This window comes from Haliotis rufescens, unplaced genomic scaffold, assembly GCF_023055435.1.
Source record: "Haliotis rufescens isolate VD_foot unplaced genomic scaffold, xgHalRufe1.0.p SCAF_29, whole genome shotgun sequence".
Taxonomy (NCBI): domain Eukaryota; kingdom Metazoa; phylum Mollusca; class Gastropoda; order Lepetellida; family Haliotidae; genus Haliotis; species Haliotis rufescens.
Genome location: NW_025963990.1, coordinates 1,367,291 through 1,390,071, shown reverse-complemented (window position 1 = coordinate 1,390,071; position 22,781 = coordinate 1,367,291). Strand labels below are relative to the sequence as shown.

Sequence of the window (22,781 nt, the reverse complement as noted above, 5' to 3'; positions counted from 1 at the left end):
ATCCAAATCAATCTGAACACAAACTAAATCATTTCGTTTGAAGTGTTTCTTGGAAATGAAGTTATGGGATCTCCGAGTTTTCAAATTATCTATCTCTCCACATAAGGACAGTTTGAAACATTTCGTGTATTTCATGTTCCTCCAAATCATGGAACAAATGATTTTCATCCACATATACTGCATATGATCACTGCATGTTACAGCGCCTCTGAGTGGACACATGCGAGTGAACATCCACGATGAAGCATACGCCCGCATCCACCTTGGCTTCATGGGCATCAACCAGGATTTCTTTTCGGCGAGGATCTGCTTCAAGGGAGGGGCTGCTTACAACCTTAACATGCTGCAGGTGACTTGACAAAGCAGCCTGATAAATCGCACTTCTGTGTGATCTAGTCTGATCAGTTAAAAGTTAAAAAACAGCTTTTGTCTGTGGCATTTAAGATATGGTACATCTCAAATGCCACAGGCACATCTCAAATGGCATATCTCAAATGCTCCCAAACTGTTAAAATCATCCTAAGTCTTCTCACTTTAAACTATTCCTCTTGACTTCACACTGCAATTTAGGAATACCACAATTTGTACGTTTATGGTAAACCAGGATAACGAGTACATGTAGTGAATTACCCACATCCTGTGAACATGTACATGTAACGTGTACCTTTTATCTTTCCTACATAAGAGAGAGCATTAATAGAACTTCTTTATTAAGAAGAACAAAGTAAATCCCCTCTGCTGGTATGTTATGACATATTCACCTCCATAGCCCACCAAACGACTGACAGAGCGCCTCAAACATCTCAACACCCAACACCAGAGAGTCCAGTTCACCATGAAGACCGAAAGTAATCAACAACTTCCCTTCCTAGACGTGTACCTCCAAACCACAGATGATGGCCTAAGAACATCAGTGTACCGCACGACGACACACACACATAGACCAGTACATCCACTTCAACTCTTGCCACCATCCCAAGATAAAACAAGCTATCATCGCCAGCCTCACCCGACGTGCTAAATCTGTTTGCCATCCTGATGCTCTCAAGAAACCCTTCACTCCCTTCAACAGTTACCCTTCTCCCCCAAGAACTCCAAATCAAGACGCAAACGGTGGGGGTAGCCCAGTGGTTAAAGTGTTCGCTCGCAGCCGACGTTCGATTCCCCACATGAGTAAAATGTGTGAAGACTATTTCTAGCACTGTAACACCATACTCAATCACTTATTCAGAATCACCACACCCTACCAGGGCCCTCATCAGAACCAAGACCATACCATCATGTGGAAAGCTACCAAAGTCCTATCCAACACCAACAACAACTGACGTCAAATGAAACTACAAGACGCCATTGATATCGGGTGATACTTGCCAGCCATGAACCGTGACCAGGGAACCTAGAACTTGGGACTTGGGAATCGATTAATTAATCTGTGCCACCATCTATCCCTCAAGGCTCATTAGTAGTTGGTAGCCGCTCCTGGCTTCTGATTGGTCGGTTTCTGTGATTACGTCACTTCCGGTTTCGGTTTCGTCACGTGACCGCGCATGCGCGAAGGGGGCATTGTGGGTCATGCGTGGGGTTGGTGGTGGAGAGGGTAGTCAAAGCAATGGATGAAAGCGTTCTTTCGGGAGTGATTGGTGGCCCTAAAAAGGGCCGTTGGAAAACAAACTGGAAACTGGAAACAGCAGGAAAATGTAGGAACACTGGAAAAACTGGAAACTGGAAACGATTGGAAACTGGAAAAACAGTGGAGCAGCAGGTCCCATTCGTTAGTCACTTTGCTCAGATTATCTATCTCCTTCATCCTCCATCTCCTCCTCCTCCTCAGACTGATGACGTCGTTGGCGCTTTGAAGGGTGCTTTCTTGAGGGGCTTCTGTCCCGTTTTCTTTTCCCTAGACGAGGTGTGATGCCCGCGTGGAGATGTGCGATGCATTCTTTTAGGGCACGGACATCGATATGCATGACTTCTATGAGATGAAGCACTTGTATCACTTGTGTCACTGGTGTCACCGGTGTCGACATGGACGGCGCTGCTGAAGTTTTCTTTCGACTGGGCTCTGGGCAATCTGCAGTGAAATGACCCACGACTTGGCAGTTGTAACATGGGCCCTGGGAAGTCTTCTTTCGACTGGATTCTGGACAATCTGCAGCGAAATGACCCACGACTTGACAGTTTTGACATGGCCCCTGGGGAGTTTTCTGCTTATCTTGACTGCTTATCCTCGGACAGACATAGTGGCGGTGACCTTGAGTGTGGCACTCGGTACATGTCACTTCAGGGCAGTACAGGTAACTGTGACTGTCGGTCTGACACTTCATGCAGCTGTGTCGAGACGACATAGTTGATTTCATTGAATACAGTGTGTGGGTTCGCTGTTGTTTTATAGAAAAGGGACTGACACCCTGCTTCCTGATTGGTTCAACACGCAGCGCACCGATTGGTTCGTTCCGGCGCCTGGTCTGCACCTCGGTTTTCCAAAACGGACCGACCCTTGTGTTTCTTTTCCATAGGAAATGGATTTTACCATGGGAGAGAAAGCACAACCTCAGTTCGACCAATCAGAGCCCAGCACGATATGAGCTCGGTCACTGTTTGGTCAGACTTCGATCCTTTTTTTTCTTGGGTGTGCATTTCGATCCTATTTTGTTATTTTTCTTCATCCTAAAAAAAAAGACAACACAACACTTATGTTTGTTCAACTGTTTAATCCCCCGCTCACGTGAACCAACAGAACAAAACAAAAGTCACAGGATTAGGGGCGTACCTGTGATTTTTTGTGAACACTAGGTGATAAGCCACTAGGGTTTGTACGTCTGTACATTCCTAAAAACGTAGTGAACAGGAAACTTTGTCACTAGGAGTGAACAAGACACTCCACTCTTCTCTTCTGTGCTTCTTCAGACAACAAACGTCTGTATTTTTCGTTCACTTCTCCATCAGGACAAAACACACACAAGTATTCGCAGGGGACTTTGGCGTGCTTCAGATGTTCCTTCCAGGGTTTGTCTGTGGCTTTCCATTGGCAGAGTGTCACACCGCAGCAATAACAGATAACACGGTCACCTCGTCCTTCTTCTCTCGCCTTTTCAGAAACCCACTCGGTATCGGGACATCCCTGATGGTGGCATGGCATTCATACACCGTCTTTTCCCCATACACCGCGGCAGCGGCGGAGGCGACGGTGATGTCTCTGGTCTCATAGGTGATAGTGTTGGTGATAAGCCATGGACGTGTTTTTTATGACGAAGTAAGACATCTCTTCTAGAAAATGTCTTACAACAGTCTGAACACGATGTGGACTCCATGAAATCTTGCGTGTCACTGACGATGTGATAAGACTCTATCCTGTGTTCTAGGTGACTGACACTAGGCAACTGATCTTTCAAGCATGGCCTTTCTCTTTTATCTATTTTTTTCTATATTTTTTTCTTAACTTTTACAACGAACATGTGCACAGACATGACAGACAGGGGACGGGGAGGAAATGACCTCTTCATCATTATCATTATCACCACTTGACGTCATATGTGAAGTACTGGGATGACTGACACCAGGCAGCTGATCTTTCAAGCATGTCCTTTCTCTTTTATCTATTTTATCTATCTTTTAATTCTTTACTTTTTCAACAAGCATGTGCACAAACTTGACAAACTCAACTCAGCCTCTACCCTCGGTTCAGCACCCTATTGAATTCGAGACCAATCAAGACACAAAGAGTCAGTTCAATCAATCAATGTTTAATAATGAACAACAAGAACAACCAGATACATAGGAAATGCGAAAAGACAACTGAGGAGGGAGTGCTTTGCATGTCCCTACAACAACGCGAAACCTTTCCTCTTTCATGTTCAGCCTCTTCGAGTGAAGATGGGGTCACCATAAGATATGGTCCTTCATCATATTGACCCAAATAGGTTCCAAACATGTTTGGGACGCCTCATCAGTAAAATAGGTACAGTCTATGGCCTCCCTGAAACAGAGATGACACATCACTTGACCACTGTTACAGCTTATTGTTGTGGCGATAGGCACTACATTCACGCTGCATGGAAGTGAGTTGAGCTTCTCCATCAGGATCGTCGTCTACGTTGTCGTTGATCCTAGCCTGTCGGGATCTGCTACGTGTACTGAAGTCACAACCATGGTGGCATTGTTGGACTGTTGGACTTTTTCCACAGCATGCAAGATATCTAGGCAATGAAGATCTTCAAAGCGCCGAAAGGGAATCCGTATGGGAGTGTTCACAGCGGGGTGGTCGATATCTTGACAAGTACGATCCCGCTTCTGGCCTGACATCTGTTGATAACAGTCATCGATCACCCTGTCAAATAAAGACGGCAGTTCAATGGGGACGCGGTCCGGGGGTACGGTTTCCAAGTAGTCTGGGTTGAATGTCAAACGATACGTATGGTTCTTAACCATCTGGGTCGAGTTGTGTCTTTCCTCTGCAAATGGTACGTATCATTCTGCTTGCTCGTCATAATGGCGATGAGTGCCTGATGAACGTCTGCACTATAAGATTGACTGAACGTCTGATTTATAGACAAACCTTCCCCAAAACAGGATCGAAACCTGACCAATCAGAGGCTTGGGTTTTCGACTAATCAGAAGACAGCACCGACCAATCAAAAGACAGCACCCGAGCCGAGTTGTGCTTTCTCTCCCATGGTAAAATCCATTTCCTATGAAAAAGAGACACAAGGGTCGGTCCAGTTTTGAAAACTGAGACTCAGACCAGGCACCGGAAGGAACCAATCGGTGCGCTGCGTGTTGGACCAATCAGGAAGCAGGGTGTCAGTCCCTTTTCTGTAAAACAAGAGCGAAGCCACTCACACTGCATTCCATGAGATCGTCATCATCATGCAAACTAATGAAGAAAATTGGGATTTGGATCTGGTTTCAGTTGCGCACCCTTTGACACTGTGCAAAGACTGCCGCTGGGACTTGGAACACATTCCTCCATGGCAATGCAATAAGTACAAAGGGTGCCTGCCAGTCTATGCGCATGGCACAAGGGAACACGATGGCACATTTCAGTGCATCTATTGGAACACTGTCCTGAAGGACACCTACGTGCGGCGACTATGCCACACCAGTAAGTGTCCTGTCAGGAGACAGGTGGCAGGCCATCCCTGCCTTTGTAGAACAGCCCCTTTGTGGGAGAAGAAGTAATCTACTTCTTCTACAAAACGTCCCTTTTCAGGGCCACCCATCTCTCCCAAAAGAACGCTTTCATCCATTGCCTTGACTACCCTCTCCACCACCACAACCACCCACCCACCCACACACCCATCAAACCGAAAAAAAAACAAAAAAACCTCCTCCCTCCTCCCGCCTACCCGTCATCCCGCCCTCCCTCCTCCCACCATCTTGGAGACGCCGTGTCGCCATCTTGGATGGGGAGATGGCCCCTCGGAAACGGACGTGCCGCCATCTTGGATGTGGGCACGCCTCCCAGAAACGGAAATGCCGCCATCTTGGAGGCACGCGCCACCTGAAACGGAAGTGTCGCCATCTTGGATGCGCGCACATGACCCACAATGCCACCTTCGCGCATGCGCAGGCACGTGACAAAACCGAAACCGGAAGTGACGTCATCACAGAAACCGCCCAATCAGAAGCCTGGAGCGGTTCCAGAACGGGGCTACCAACTACTCTTATTCATCCAGCTGGCTTTCATTTGTCCATTGCTAATTACAAATCAGTGTACTTAACCCCTGCCTCTAATTGACCATAGCTTATTATACAATTCTAATTGAACTCCTGACTTCCATTTGTCCATTTCTAATCACCAATGGGCGCTAATTAACTGCTGACTTCGTTCGTTAACCTTTCCACCTTTACTATCTTATTACTTTTATCTTCATGTGTACATATTATATGCTCGTTGAGTCCTAGTATTCATTCACCTAATGAAGGAGTAAGCATATACAGCGAAACGCGGTGTTCTTCATCATATAGAAATTCTCTCTCTTGTGTTTACCATTTGAAGAGTTTACCCATAATGTTTTCAATGTCTAGCGTCCTGTTCTAGTTTGAATCATTATTATATGTATATGCTCAGTTGCATTATTAGTCAAGAGGTCTGGTGCCCTACAGTGTGATGGGAAGACAATTCATAGTCAAAATGCCGACAAGGATAATATCAGATCAAATTAAATCTGACAACATGTTTAAAAGAGAATATGTCTTATTCATGTAATTATGTGATTTGCAAAGATATCTTTTTAGGGTTTACTTTAAATTGTGCACTTCTACATTTCCCTGTTGCAGGAGTACGGCGTGGACAACCTCAAGAGACTGGTTGAGATCTACGATGCTGTTAAAGGTGGTGCTGCTGGCGCTCTAGGCAAAAGTCTGGACCTGTTTTTTAGTATCGTCAGAGGAGACTTCTCGTTTGCTAACATGATAAATGGTTTCAGGCAATCACTGGAGGAGCTGCCAGATAAGGTTGAGTGTTCGTCTCTTGGGTTTGATTTGAACCATACGTTCCCGTGTTTTCTCAGGCGAAACAATTGACTTGCCTTTGAAGGATACACATATTTTTTAGAACACCTGATATCATCACTATTTGATAGTGATTAATAACTACAAGCTCATGATACTGTCGGAACTGTACAACAAACTTTTAGTAGAAATGTCATGTGATTATGAAAATGTTTTTAATACCAATTTTATGAAACGAGTCAATAGTTGTGGTATCTGACAAGCTAAAGCGGGTCAAATACCCCAACTATTCACGAGTTCCAATAAAGTTGGTTTTACACGGGAGCGAGTTTAGTATTTTATTTATTATTTATTTTATTTATTGCTTGACATATATAACGTTTTTAGAATTATACTGTCATGTGTAAATAGGCTGACACCTACACGATCCACGGCATAATCCAATTGAGTTTAAAAGGGTAATACTTCAAAGTTGAAACGTATTAATTTAATAATATTCAACGGCCCACCTTTAGAATTCACGCGTCCGTTCCACAAAGTTATCGTAGCGCTAAGGTTATCGTAACATCTACATAGACTTATTACAGTCTTTGCTCTACAGTACGATCGCCTTGTGGAACGGGACCCTGCACCACAAAGTTTACAATCACGTCACAATACCTGCTGACGTAATTTGTGGAATTTTGTTGCTAGATCCATCGGCGAAACAATGCCATGTGACGTCAGCCTAGCAACACGCTTGCTGGGGTCATCGAGTGTGTATAAGCTCCTCTGGTATCCTCCCATTAGTTACACGTCCCATTTGTCACACACCTTAAAACAACATAGGTCATGGGTGAAGGCACTGGCTGGTCTACCCCGTGTTACCTAAGTATTAGAATGGAGTGATCCAAGAAAAGTAGACAGGTAATCCTGTACTGCATATGGGTCATTATCAAAATGTGTACCCCTTTTGGTCCTGTTGAATAAACAAAAATAAAACTTGAAATTGCAACTTTTAGTGATTTAACAAGAAACATTTTAACTTAACAAATAGTTGGGTAAATTTCGCCAACACAAAGAAACCTAATTTTGTCATATTTTTAATATTTTCACGTCACTATAATCTTTCGGTAGGAAATGATGTACTGTAGCTGATGTTGCATATTTGCAATGGCATCAGACGTTTTCGATTCACATGTTTTCTTTGAAGGTAATACTGCTGAGTTGTGGTAACACTGAGGTCATATTTAATAATTAATCACAACATAAAAACTCATGTACGAGGGCTGGCTGAAAAGCTCTAAGCCTTACTGTGAAAGATCCGTACCAAGTCGATGGTTTTCATTTATTTCTACAGGTAGTCCCCTTCCAGGTTTACACACTTTTGCCAGCGATGCTGCAAGGCGTGGATGCCGGGCAAGAAGAAATTTTCTTCGGCCACCCTAAAAAAGTCATTCACAGCTGAAATGACGTCATCATTACTAGGAAATTGGCGACCGGCTAGTTCCTTTTTCATTTTTGGAAACAGGTGGAAGTCTGACGTGGCCAAATCGGGTGAATAAGGGGGATGGTCAATGAGTTCAAAGGCACAATCATGGATCGCTGACATGGCAACCCCCGATTTGTGAACAAGAGCATTGTTTTGGTGGAATAGGACTCCTTTATTGAGCATTCCCCGTTGCTTAGCTTTGATAGCTTCACGAAACTGTCTCAGTAGGTCAGCATTATATCTTCCATTGATATAATTGACGGTCCATTGACGGTCGGGTAGCCTAGTGGTTAAAGCGTTCGCTCGTCACGCCGAAGACCCGGGCTCGATTCCTGACATGGGTACAATGTGTGAAGCCCATTTCCTGTGTCCCACGCCGTGATATTGCTGGAATATTGCTAAAAGCGGCGTAAAACCATGCTCACTCACTAACTCACTCACTCACTCACTCACTCTTCCATTGATAGTCTGGCCTTTTCCAAGATAGTCAATCAGAAGAATACCCTTGGAATCCCAAAAGACTGAAGCCATCACCTTTCAAGCAGAAGGAACCAACTTGGCTTTTGGGGGGGGCTGGTGATTCCGGATGCCTCAATTGTTTAACTGAATTTTGGTTTCTGGTTGAATCCAGGTCTCATCCATGGTTACAAATCGGGCTAAAAAATCATCGGGATCTGCTTCAAAACGGCATAAATTGTCACGGGACGTCAGGAATCTGACACGTTTCGGAACCGCTGTCAAAAGCTTTGGCACCCATCTTGCAGAAACTTTTGTCATTCCCAACTTGTTGGTGATAATGTGCTCAACCCTCTCATGAGAGATGCCCACAAGACTGGCAATATGTCGAGTGGTCAATCGTCGATCAGCCATCACCATGTCATGCATCCGGGTAACGTTTTCCGGAATGGTTGCTGTTGAAGGCCTTCCTGGAGGCGGGTCATCGTCAAGGCTCTCTCTGCCACGCTTGAATTCCGCAGCCCACTTCTTTACGGTGGAAAAAGAAGAGGCATCATCCCCTAAAGTGCAGACCAGGGCAGCATGTATCTGTGTTGGAGTTAGCCCTTTCAGGTGCAGGTACTTGATGACTGCCCTATAGCCAGTTTTGTCCATTTCTGGTGATTTCAATGTGTAGGTTCATAAGATGGTCTGGTACAAAGACAATAATAACACTACAGTCGCAGTTCTTACATGTTCTTGAATGTCTATGATTCATTGAATGACTGTACTTCTTGGTGGCAAAAGTTTGTTTCAATCCGATTGAGATATCCCACTTAGGCTTAGAACTTTTCAGCTAGCCCTTGTATATCACATAAAATCTGAAATATGTTCACTGTAAAACGCATTCAGTGTCTATTGACAGTGATAGTTTAACAATTTCAGATTATATACATCTGATATATTCACCAAAGAATAGCGTATTGTTTCATATATAATGTTGTACACAGAATAACCATACATTCAATACAGATTAGTTGCCTTTTAGTCATATCATTACGTTTCACAATAACATTTGTGCTAAAACTCCAGCTTGGCGACATTTGTGTGACAATTGTAAATAATGGGAGATAACCGCTCCTCTCAGTGATCTATCATCTCTACACGCAATGTCGTTGATTAAGCCAAGGGATGCTGAGAGCTTTCAATATTTGTTCGTGAAACTTGTTCCGAAAGTACATAAGCATGCGTTTTGGTATTAAACAATGCGTAATACAGATGTAGGTTTATTAAATGGGTGATCTCTTCACGGGCAAGTAAAAAAAACAATTGTATTAATTTGGTACCATGGTCCCAGATCACTTTTCAGGAACAAATGTTGTCACGCTCTATACATCGATGCAATGTCTACATATTTGTTAACTTTAACATTAATAAAATTTTGCTTTAATTTACCTATGTATTAAGGGGGCGGTCCGTTCTTGCATTATATTCATATGCGTTCTCTGAAGTTAATTCAGCGAGTGAAATTACGTCCTAAGAATTTTTAAGTAATGGTATTGCTCTCGTGCGCCTCCGAAGACAAAGTTTCGCAAAGTATATTTTCAACAGAAAATTCAGGCATGAGTTTAAAGTGAAATTATGTGGAGATGTCATGACAAGTTTGACTACAATCTTATTTCCTGAGTCGTGTAATATTTCGTAATGAACAACGACTGGGATATTTATTACAGTTGCACACATTGGAAACAAACCACATGTGGATCTTTACTACTATTTCCTTATTTGTAATGTGATATGGTAATGTTAATGTATGGATGGTATGATACAGGTTGTCAGTGTTGGAAAGAAGGCATCCGACGCTATGGAAGCCTTTGGCCAGCTGGATGAAAAGCAGTTGCCTCCCTTTGCTAAACCTGCCCGGAACCTTGTATTGAGAATCACAAATCTTTACAAGGAAGTCAAGTCATCGGTGCTCAGCTTTTACAATGTATGTCATTCCACAATACTTGTGTTTTCTGGAATACCTTGTCAAAACGCCACCCGTAATAATTCTATTTGAGCATAATTTCTGTAAAATATTATTATAGTGCCATGTCCACGAGTATATAGAAGTACTTTATATAACGTAATTGAGGTATCAGAAAGTTACCCTATCATAATTGGATATCACTTAGGCAGGGTGGTAGTTGGTCCGTGTGCCTAGGGTACTATGAGTTAATGGGTGGGTTGGAAGCGGCTTCAGACAATACTTCAGTTTAACAACGGCGTATGTGTGAGCTTAATGTGCGAGAAAGCCCAAAGGTTTTTCATAAAATCCATGTGAACAAGTCTGGTGCTGAATCAAAATCGAGTTCAAACTCGCTAGCAGCTATGGCTAAAAGACGTAATTTTGCATATATCAGAGCCTCACACAAATGGCTCCTTGCTAGGTTTAGGTTTTGCTGAAGTGAAAAAAGTTAAATTATCACAACATGTTTCAGAAAGATTAGGGATTGAATGCTGTTAGGTTTTTTTATTTAAAAACTGAAGGAGAACCTTTTTCTACAAGGACATGAACATTGCTATGCTGTCCATTTCAGGAACTGATGGAGACAGTGACGATTATAATACCCAGGGCAGGGAAGATGATTTCTCAGGCTATCAAGGCTATCGCTGATAGCTTTAGGACCTTCAACAATGACCCCAAACAGGCCATTTCTACAGTCGCTAGTAACGTCATCCTGTGAGTATCTTTTTTTATGAAGTCACCAAGCTATGGATTCAAATATCAAGTCTTAGATCGTTTGTATTTTGGGAAATGTAATAATTTGGATGCATCTTGGTTTTCAGTGTTGGCCTGGAAGTAAAGAATCTTGTAGATGCCATTTTCAAGACCAAAAATGCATTATTTGCCACCACCAGTAAGTTTTTTAAAAATACACTTGACTAACATGCACTACTGTTATGCTATTTCATTATATACATGGTCTGACGGCGAAAGGAGGCGAATAATAGGTATGGCTAAAAGGAATGTCCTACAAAGATGTCAGTCGTCAGTTTGGTTACCACTATTTGGTTATGAAAAGATTGGCAGAGAAAAATCGGCAAACTGATGAGGAAAACCTCAGTTCCACAGTTGAATGCCACAACGACTATCCCTTGGCCCAGATCTCAACACGCTGGAACACATCTGGAGCACCGCGGGGAACAAGTTGCAGAAGCTGTACCTACAGTAGTAAATCTACAGGCAATACACCGTGATGGCAAAATGTACAGCATGAGACTGGGGCCATGAGGAGGACGGCTGATGCGGTCATCCGGGGATGTGGCTGTCATACACGTTATTGACAATATCGTCCCAGGAAGTCATGTTGGGAGCATAACGGTCATTGTTTTTGCTACAACGTACCAGCCATAACTGTCTCAATAAATAAATAACTGCAGATGCCATGATTGTTGACCCTATTAATCGACAAAGAAATACCCTTTCAGGAAATAGCACATGTTTTGGTTTCTATGCCATAGATTTGGGGCTAAGCTCATGACAAAATAGCTGAGGTCGCTTAACATTTTTTCCAAGTGAATATTTACACCAAAAAGTAAAAACATCTATGTAACAAGATTCCCATGTCTCCTAAAGTGATTGTATACCAATGTCATGAATACCCAGTCGCGGGATTCACCAAATTGGTAAACATCTACAAGCTGTAGCACATTGGTCTTTCCAATGACACACAGGTAACATATTTCATATAAATAGAATACTTCTAATAGCAGGGTTGACGCTTGTATTTTACCTGCTACAACAGAAACGCCCCCTGACTGGATGAACCTAGCTTCCCAGGTGATAGAGATAGTGGAGGCGGGGTCAAGGGCAAAGACGACACTGCAGAAAGGTGGGAATAAGTGGATCAACGAGGTTATGAACCGGACGAGGGACCCTGTAGCGGAGTTTTCCAAGGGGAAGACTAACGCTGTGAGTGGCTCGATAGCATGTATATGTTTTGTATGCACTAGAGCAAGATCTTACTTTTCCAAAAGACACTGGCATCACTAAATGGGATGTTGTAATATGGACTTGTCCCACAGGAATCTAGTGAAAAAAAGGCCCCCAGTATCCCATGCTTGACGCAACAGCTGCATAAAGTATCAGACTATCAGTTATCAGACTCTGTACTCGGCTTATTGAGTATCATCATGCTATGGCTCGTTCCAAATAAATTTGTCACTGATTCGCCTTATCCAGACTGAATTATTCACAGCCAATGAACAACATTCACTCATTGCTTATACACCAGGTGAACCAGGCAACCGACCAGATGGATATATATTTTGCCTCCATTGCCCTGGAACATATGTTAAATATAAGCATGAATGTATGATGGACACCAAAGAATCTTTTAGATCACTTAGCATTTGTGCGATTGTTCGAAATATGTCGAAAACATTTTCTATTTCCGAATGAAAATTATTTTTTAGGTTTTCGTTTCCAGAAGTTGAACATGTGTTTCACATCTGTTTTTACCACTTTAATGTTTTGCAAGTTACTCTAGAACTAATGATTTATGCAAATTGTGCCATACTGTTCAAATGTTGTAGACTGCGCTGAGACATGAAGTTGTGAACAAGCTGAAGGACATTGTTGATGAAGTCCTGGCTCCTCTTGAACCTCTGAAGAAACTGGGAGTGAAGTTCTTGGAAACTTTCAAAACGGTGAAAGCTCTAATCAACGACGTGAAGACAGCTTACAACGCTCTGAAGGCAGGGTAAGGATAGGCCTACACTTAATAAACATGATTGCTGTTGATTGATTAGTAATATCGCTATCCTTAATTAGGCTCAGTTTTGTTTTGTTTTGTTTTTCCTAAAGGCTTAGCATTATTCATTCATTATATTTCATAGTTGGGTGTCGTTGTATACATTTGAATTACACCTACATTATTGTTAGTGTAACCAGTAGCAATACTTGTTTTGGCAACGCTGTCTTGACTACTAGTGTTTCATATTGTTTTTTATCTGGACTCTTTATTATTTTTTATTTATGATGGGAAGTTATTGAGATAGGAATTTGGGATATTTTGTAGCTGGCCTAATGTAACTTTTCTACGTATGATGTCATACTTTTGCAGATACCGTGTTGCCCGCTCCCTTATCGACCTTGTCTTCGGCCCCAAGTGCCATAAGGAGTTCCCCCGCACCCATCGAATTGCTGGGGCAGGATGCAGTGGAAGTGGCAGCTACCCCTCCGAATTGAAAAATGGGAAGGAATACGAGCATAAAGGAATAGATGTAACCGTATCTCCTGGCAAAGACGTGAGCACCGTTTGGCGATTAACATCGTCTACTTATATTAAGCGAAAACAACTTGTGTGTTACTTTTTATCAACAAAAATATTTAAAAGATGCATTGTACATGTATTTCACCTGTTTTTCTAAACTAACAATTTGATTCCAAAGATAATATCAATACCAGAATTGATTTATTTCTTATCTAAAGGAATAAGTATTTCTCATATTAAGGAAGTGGGCGTTTAGCTCTGAAGGAAGAGGTGTCAAAGTAGTTTTGTGCTTAAAGCGTTTGCTCGTCAGGCACAATACCTAAAGCTCACAGACGGCCTCCAGTAGACGGATGGTCGAGTAGAAAGTCAATGGTTCGATCCCCGGCCGTGTCTTATCAAATTAAAAGAGGTTAAAAGGTAGTACTTGTTGTTACCCTGCCTGGAGCTTGGCAATGAGGGGAAAATACCAAAGACTAGTCGGCTCGCAAAGTCTGCCGCGTGGTACATGTATCTACGGAACCATTTTTTTAGTATCTGGAAATTTCAACTTAGTATCTTGAAATTTCAAGATAATAAGTTGAAATTTCAAGACACTCAGTTGATATTTCAAGATATTCAGTTGAAATTTCAAGATAATCAGTTGAAATTTCAAGATAATAAGTTGAAGTTTCAAGTTAATAAGTTAACATCCTGAGATATAAAAATATGTTCTTCTTGAAATTTCAACTTCTGTAACGTGAAATTTCAAATTATTATCTTGAAATTTAAAACGGTGAAAGGAGTAATATTTTCAGTTATTCCAACTGAACATTATACCGTTTGCTTCATGTTGACTGGTTCGTTCGTTCCAAAGTTGTTCCACTCTCCTTCCCAGAGTTCCTTGCGGTCAACCTAGTACCTCTGCCAAAGTCAAGCGAGGAGTGATGATCCGTCACATATTCCACAATCCTTTAAAGAAATTGCTTTGGTTTTTCATCTTTTCCTTTTTGAAAAGTCCACGTAGAGCATGTACATGTATTACGACATGATTAACTTTCATTGACAAATTATCATAGGTCGGGAAAATAAAATTTCCATTTGCCTATTTATTCTGTGCCAAGACTCCAAGAATCCGAACATACAAAAAATAATTCACTCGGAACAGATAATCCGTAACAGTGATGTCCATAACAACAGAACTAAATCTCCTCAGATTGTGGCTCCGTTTTCTGGCAACATCAGGCGGTCTGACAACCCATATGAGGTCATCATCATCCCGAATGCAGGATCTCTGAAGGAAACTGAGGTCATCATAACCAATATCGACCCAAACGTGGATGACGACAGCCTAGTAAGTCGTAACTTAAACTATAGTGTAGATAGTAATACTGAGAAAAAGGTCAAGTGAATTCTACTAACTGAATTAGTAGCAGCGACCAGAAGGTTAGTAAACAGCGAATTTACTATTAGGCCTGGTTGATTGCACGAAGATGCTGAAAATTAGTAAATACCACTTATAAAATTAATATAATTCACTACAAAAAACACACTGCAAAAAATGTGATAAGAATGTAAACACATACAAGCCATGTTTAGGAGTGAGTTTCAATCCTAAACAGTGTGCACATTTGAAGTGTTCTTTCTAAACACGTAAAGAGTATAAACACATGAAATGAGCTATCGCCTAACAGCTTGAATACCATCTAAAAACAACATCCCCATAATCCAAGCATGTTTAGAAGTTAAAAACCTTTAAACATAACTTCTTTGAGAGGCATTTAGATGTTGGAGTACTAAGTAAGGATAAGATATATAGATGAACAACTTCTTTATTACAATTAGGAGCGACGTTTCGGTGTAGGCTCTAACACGGTTATATGGTTGACAAGTATATATGCAGGATAGGAGGCAGTTGAGTAGGTCTAAGATGCAGTTACACAGAAGGGTAAAACATTACAGGCTTCTCCACTGTATAAACACTGCCTCCTATCCTGTACAAATACTGTCAACCATATATATTGAAATTAGATGTGCAAATAAGATTCACGGACACATGCATAACACATATACCACCAGGACTAACAACGAACTTGGTACAATATTTACATAAAAATGTACAAATAACCAAGTTAATGGTGACTAGAAAAATGGACACTTGTGCGTAACAGGTGGTAGCGTGGCGGACTACTAATCAAGAGGTTGCAGGTTCGAATCCCACCAAAGTTTAAAATTCGTTGTGTTCGTCAATGTTTTGTTGCTTTATGTCAAGTAGTATTTCTCTCATACAGAAAGCTGATATTATAAAGTTTATTATTATATTGTTTACAACTAAACAGTTTCCAGCTCCGGACGTTAGGCCACCGTAAAGTGAAAACTAACTGATTCGTAAAGTTTTCTAACATTTTAATGTATGAGTGGACAGTGAAATTCAATTAGTTAGTAGACTTTACAAGCTCTTTCTGCCACTGAACAACCTTCTTGGACGAAGGTTATAAACTCGAATAACACCTGGAACTACATCTCATTGTTGACGTTAAGAACCATGTTCTCGACTTCCAAATTGAAACAAAAAGTTAACCCAGAAGTCTGTATGTAAAAGTGTGAAATGAACAAACAACAAGGAATATAATACAATTAACAAATTTTACCGTCAAATTAACTAGGTTTACAAATCAATACAAATTACTGCACAGCAGTTACAATGGCCTTACACAATGGAGTGGCAGTACAAAATTAAGTAGAAGTGTAAGTACAATGGCATTATTTAAATGAACAGTGGTTGTACTATTCCCCTACCAGCAACAATCCTGTGAAGACGCCGGGGTAGAAGAGGTCTTCAGCAACCCATACTTGCCATAAAAGGTGACTATGCTTGTCGTAAAAGGCGACTAACGGGATCGGGTTGTCAGGCTCGCTGACTTGGTTGATGCATGTCATCGATCCCAATTGCGTGGATCGATGCTCATGATATTAATCACTGAATTTTCTGGTCCAGACTCGATTATTTACAGACCGCCGTCATATAGCTGGAATATTGCTGAGTGTGGCGTTAAACAACAAACAAACCAACTCGCCAACCTTTACAAACCCAGCCGCAGAATCCGCCCATCATCTGACGCCCTTCTCTCACAATGAATTTGTTCAACACTTCTAAAATCACGTGCTTTTCCTCTTTCCTGTCCTGAAATCTGAATGACTTCTTCAGTAGAAACATTTAAATCTCACCTTAAAACTTATCAAGTTCATTAAAATACATTTATCTTACAACATTATGTAGCTAGTATGATGTGCAATACGATGGCCGAGACAAAAAAAGGGAAAACGTAAACTTAGCGTTGTTGTAAAAATACGCATTAAGGTGATTGGGTATTACCACCAGCCGGATACAGAATATACCGGATCGTTACTTTACACCTGGGAAGACCTTTGGTGTATATCGATTTAATTTTGTAGCCAATGAGTGGTATTTACCCAGAATGGTATTTGTCTCACCTAATGTATGCCAGCAGTCAGGCCCAGTATCATAAAACACTTAGCCATGTGTATTGCATAATGTAACACGTCACCAAATGACATGTATTCACAGAGTCTCTGACATGTCGATTAATCTACGTAGTCATATTACAAGGCTGCAACAGGATAATGTGTTTTGGGGAAAATAAACTGAACAAACGAAGCAATCCGTTCTCCTAGGAGGATTAGAAACGTGGACATCCCGAAATGCCTGTAATTTTCCTGATATTTTGCAGTTTGACTTTAGGAAGGAGCACGGTGCTGTCATGTCGCTATTTACCCTCATTGAATATGTACAAAGTTATGTTAACAGGGGATCATGTATCAACACAGCATTTCCAGATAACGAGAAAGCTTTTGATCAAATATGGCATTCGGGTCTCTTCGTAAAACTCTATCATCTTGGTATTAGAGGTAAAATGTGGTCTCTGTTACATCACTGTTATACTTCCATGTATGCGCGTGTTCAGTGTAAGGGCGAGCAATCTGATGTATTTGCTGTAAGACAAGGTATAGGTCAGGGTAGAGTTATTTCAGCATGTCTTTAACTTGTGTACATAATGACCTCATAACTGAGCTTCGGCAGTTAGATACAGGAATATGTTATATATAATGTTAGGTTACCATGCGTATTACTTGCTGTGATACTACTCAGTTACAGCCCTAAATGTCTACAAACAGCTTTAGATACAGTTGCTAATTACGCATCCAAATGCCGATTAACAAGTAAAATTGTTGTGTTTCATAAAAAGAAGCAATCATTGTGTACGCATGCTTATCACTTTGGAGATTATGACACCTTTGTTTGATAATGTGAAATATGCGGGTGTTGTTCTACAAAATAATCGTTCTTTCAAATTATATATTGAAGAGAGCAGCACAAAAGCAAGCCATACTATTAATTCCTACTCTCTGTTTGTCTAAATAGTAGTGACTTACATCAGTATGCAAGTATTAAGATATGGAAAAGAATTATTTTAACAACAAAGTTTTTTATGAAAATGAATTACTACCTCCTCTGCATGGCAACTATCTTGAATTAGCTGAAAGCACCCAGCGTTGCTTTCCCGGGATTGTACAAGGGTTTGACAAACGTTCCCCCACTGATGCCACTTTTGCTAATCTAGAACTTTGGAGCATGGTTGGCTATATAGATGAATGTAGACTACAGCTGCTGGGGCATCTCTGCAACAACTCATGTGTCTCAATTTGTAAAACTGTTTTCTGCGCATCATCTTCACTCTTAACTTTCATAACGATAATTTACAAAGTATATGTCGAGTGTTGCTTTCAACAGCCAAGAAATATAACTTTCTTCATTATGTATTTCACTACGTTGGCACAGGGAAAATCCCCGCGAAGACTAAGTGGAGAAAGATTGTGTTAAATGAAATAACTACACACGAGGAACATGTAGAGCTATTCGATATTCTAAAATTCACACAACACTTACTCCTCATGTGTTATACAGCATTGTAATGTTTTTTTACCGAAATTAGAGAAGAAATACATTATATTATTGGATCCAGAAGCAAAATATCTAAAGAATGTACAAAATGTAATACTTTTGCTCATGATTATTATCACCATGTCATCTTAAACTGTGAATTTCTACTTTCAGAGAGAGATGTATTCTTTTCCACTCTAATTGATAATTTTGATGTTAAAATGTATGTTAAAATAGAGATGTTGGAAGCCCATGATATGTTAGCATTCTTTCTTGGTGCAGATAACAAGGACATTGATGAAATAACGTGGCATCTCACTGTTATTGAATTCTCAAAGTATTTATATAAAATTAAACATATCCTAAACAACCTGAGGTAAGGTTTTCAATATTCCTCACTGTTTATAGCCTGTAAACATGTGGGACATTGATTTGAGCTCACGACATCGTGAAAAAGAAACGAAGCAGTACTATGCTTCATAATTGTATTTATACACGGAGCAGGTAATATGTATACAAAGAAAAGTCTTACAGGAAAATAAATGAGATGAGTACCGCTACGCAAATAATAAACGCATTCGAAGACAAAGCATATGCATGTTTTGCTCATCGTCTTCTCACCGAATAATGACCTACATATGTAATATAAATGTCCTTGTGTCACATTTCCGTTGTTAAAAGAAGAGTATTTTTAATCCTTTAATCGCAATTATACGAAGGAAAGTACAGTGTACAAATGGTCATTGCTAATTGTGGAAAGGGATAAAAAGGGTGAAGAAGTGGTCAGCTTTGCCGAGAACGAGTGCAGCTGACCATGACCGTGCTAGTGTGCGAACGGAGGGTCGGGCTTGTTGTGCGATAGAGCATGTACTTTTGGAGGTAATTTCCTCCAACAAAACCATACATGGAAAGCTCCGCCTAAGCTATTTTCGTTTCAATGTTCCAAATTGATAGACAGGAAAAAAGTGCTAATAGTGCCGCTTTCGATGTTTTGAATACGATATTTGCATTAACCATGTCACACTCTATCCAAATATGCAACGTTGTATATACCCATGAGACTTTAAGCGCTGTGTATCAGTAAAATTCTTTCAGGTATGTATGTATATATGTATATTCTGTTCTTTGTAATAATGCCATTGAGCAACTTTGATGGATGTTAGGTACTTTATAAATCTTATTGTTATTGCTGTTATTATTATTTACAGATTAAAATTAAAAAATGTAGCAAAGACGATTTGGGATATCCTTGAACAGCCAGGCTGGTTAGGCTCATCATCAGCTCAGGACCCTTGCCCCCTCAACACGCAACACAGACAGCGAATGGGAAGCACTGCCCAGTCGAACCCACCCAGAAATGTTTGGAGAATGTGAAGACTCCCCAACACGGCAGCCTTCTGCATTACCCAGATTGTCAGAAGGCCTATATACCTGATAGCAAAGTCGGGTACTCTCCCAATGTCTGTCGACAGATTGGGAGGTACCAAACCTAAGGCACCGAGAACAATAGGGAGTCGAACAACTTGGAACTTGGGATGCAAGTGGGACATTTCGAAAGCGAGGTCCACATATCTGCCATGTTTTTCCTGAATCTTGTCAATCACATTAGTGACAAAAGGTACAGACAATTCAATGATATAAATGATTTCATTGGATTTATCAAATAGTATAAGATCAGGTTTGTTTGCCTGGATACGTTTGAGGCTGTATACGGCCCTATTCAAAAGAATTTTGTACTTATCATTTTCCATGACGTCCTCTACATATTCCGGGTCGTACCATCGGTGGACCTCTGCATGGCGAAGACGGTAATAAAAAGATCGAGCCACTCCATCATGTCGCTTAAGATACTGTGTTTGTGCCAAAGCTCGGCATCAACTGACAATGTGTTGGTCAGTCTCATTAAATTTATTACATAATCTACATTTCATATTTACATTTTGATGCACACATTAAAGGTTTCGAGTGGGAAGTGACTGGTCCTGAGCAACAAACAGAAAGCCTTCTGTTTCTCTTTCAGGCCAGCCGATTTCATTGAAGCAAAGGACTCTGTCGGGTTGCTGACCTTCTCAACACACTGCACATAAATTCGATGCAGTGGTCGTTCAGATAGCCTCTCCTTGAAAAACTTGATATTGCACTTCACTTGCACATTCAACAAAATCAACACTGACATTGAGATTAACAACAAACAAACAACAAGTTGTATACATTCATCACATGTATTACAAAATTCACGAGGTTTACAATTAAATACAAATTACTGCATAGCCAGTACAATGGCGGTACACAACAGAGAGGTAGTACAATATCCAATGGCTCCAATCAAATACGAAAAATACAGTGGTGATAGCAAACGACAGTGATCATAATATATTCACCCAGCGGCGACAGTCAAGCTTCCGAGATGGGCCTACTCAGGGAATCCAGGATGAAGAGTGATACATTGACATTGAGATTATGTCCTACATCCTTGGCTCGTTTACGATAATTGTGGAATACTTTCAGTCTTGACATGCTTCACAGGAGGATCATCAGAAAAATACATGTGTGCAAAAGTGCACAATTAACTTTTATCATGAAGAGCCTCCACGTTAACCATACCAGACTCTCCCATTATAAGTATAAGCAATTGAGGGGGAAATGAGGGTGGGGAGGTCTATTGCCTGATATGAGACTTCGTGTGATTATTTTTCTAAAATATAAATGTATAGTTTGTTCTTTATTTTTCAATATAATTGGACATCTCCTCCAGGTGAGTGCTGGGCAGAAGATAGGCGTTGCGACCAACTCTCCGTGCAGAGGTAACGAACACATCCACTTCTCCCTGAAACGGAAGGACGGCTACATCGACCCAACACGCTACCTTGAGCCCAGATTACCCAAGCTCCCAGTTTGGGTGCAAGAGTGTGACGACCAAAAGGTCATGCTTATGGTAAATGAAGTTTTGCCCTATATTTTATTACAAAGATATACTCATAAACATGTACGTATACTTGCTCAGTTTACATTTTACTATTCATCTCATCCTGTGTCAAAGAAGACAATTATTAATTGGTATAAAGATGCAAATACATGTATAAGTGCGTGGGAAATGATAATACGGGAGGAAGACGCCGATCACAGAGAAAAGGCAATAGAATAGATGTGGCTGATTTCCAATTTCTTGCTCAGGACAAGACTATAGCTGGAAGCTGCATTGCATGTCTGGATGGTAAGAAGAAAAACAACACCAGTCCAAAGAGAGAAGGAAAAGAAATTGAAAATCCCGAGGATATTGATTCCCCAAAAGATCCTTTCTCTGTCGCCGACGCAGAAAATGGTAGGGAACTTCTGTTTTGAGGTTTAAGGTTTGAGCTTGATCAGGGTTAAAACATTCAAGGCCCAAGTACAGCTTTTAAAAAGTTTTATGGTAGACATGAGGAGGACATTTCCAAATTTGACGTTACGGTGACAAAAGTTATGTTCGATACAATTGTCTATTTTGCCTTGTACCATATGTTACCGTGTATTTGCGTGTTTTTGTGACGTGCGCCACTGCTGTAGCAGGATACGCTCACCTTTTCGCGAACACCCGCTGTCACTATTTGTCATGTCATGATATAGACCGAATCTTACAATCCACTAGGTTTTTGGCAGAGATTTCTTATGAATATGGAAAGGATTTTGTTGCTTTTATTTACCAGAAGTTACCCGTTGAACGGAGGTAACTATTTACCACTGTATTGTTTTGGGGACGTCTATATAAGAAAAACGGTTTAAAACTATTAGTGTTTATCATTGCACCCATGCAACTTCAGTGTTTGAGTAAGTAAACTGACTGACTGACTGACAATATCTCAACCATACAACCTGTAAATGATTTATTAACTAAAATAAACTAGTTGTTCACCTGTAGAAATGTACATCCATGTGAAAATTAGGGATGGAACATGTAGGTAAGAAGAAGGCATCCCTATGGGCTTCGCTTGTGCTCCCTTCCTAGATAATATGTTTCTTTATGCATTTGAGACGGCATTTCTGCTCGATCCGCAAAGCAAACACGGAAATTTGACGTATTACTGTAGTTTTGGGTACATCGACGATCTTATAGCGTTCAATAACGGACAGGTAACTTATTCCCTTACACCTATTTAACCAACTGAGATAGAAATGTAAGCGACCAGTGCAACCACCTCACCTGTTACATTTTTTATCTGTGCAAACATATTGACAACACAGG

At 40.8% G+C, this 22,781-nt stretch overlaps 2 protein-coding genes across 2 annotated transcripts in view; both read left to right on the top strand.

Moving 5' to 3' along the window:
* Positions 1-22,781, top strand: part of LOC124125168 — a 225,518-nt gene that overhangs the window by 71,726 nt on the left and 131,011 nt on the right. The gene's annotated exons all lie outside the window — the stretch shown is intronic.
* Positions 1-22,781, top strand: part of LOC124125166 — a 148,882-nt gene that overhangs the window by 33,415 nt on the left and 92,686 nt on the right. The window contains exons 17-27 of the mRNA XM_048402759.1: positions 204-349; positions 6,280-6,456; positions 10,191-10,349; positions 10,942-11,084; positions 11,192-11,262; positions 12,151-12,317; positions 12,941-13,107; positions 13,471-13,654; positions 14,813-14,950; positions 21,315-21,494; positions 21,734-21,881. Coding sequence (XP_048258716.1) covers positions 204-349; positions 6,280-6,456; positions 10,191-10,349; positions 10,942-11,084; positions 11,192-11,262; positions 12,151-12,317; positions 12,941-13,107; positions 13,471-13,654; positions 14,813-14,950; positions 21,315-21,494; positions 21,734-21,881 — 1,680 coding nt within the window. The remainder of the gene's footprint in view (positions 1-203; positions 350-6,279; positions 6,457-10,190; positions 10,350-10,941; positions 11,085-11,191; positions 11,263-12,150; positions 12,318-12,940; positions 13,108-13,470; positions 13,655-14,812; positions 14,951-21,314; positions 21,495-21,733; positions 21,882-22,781) is intronic.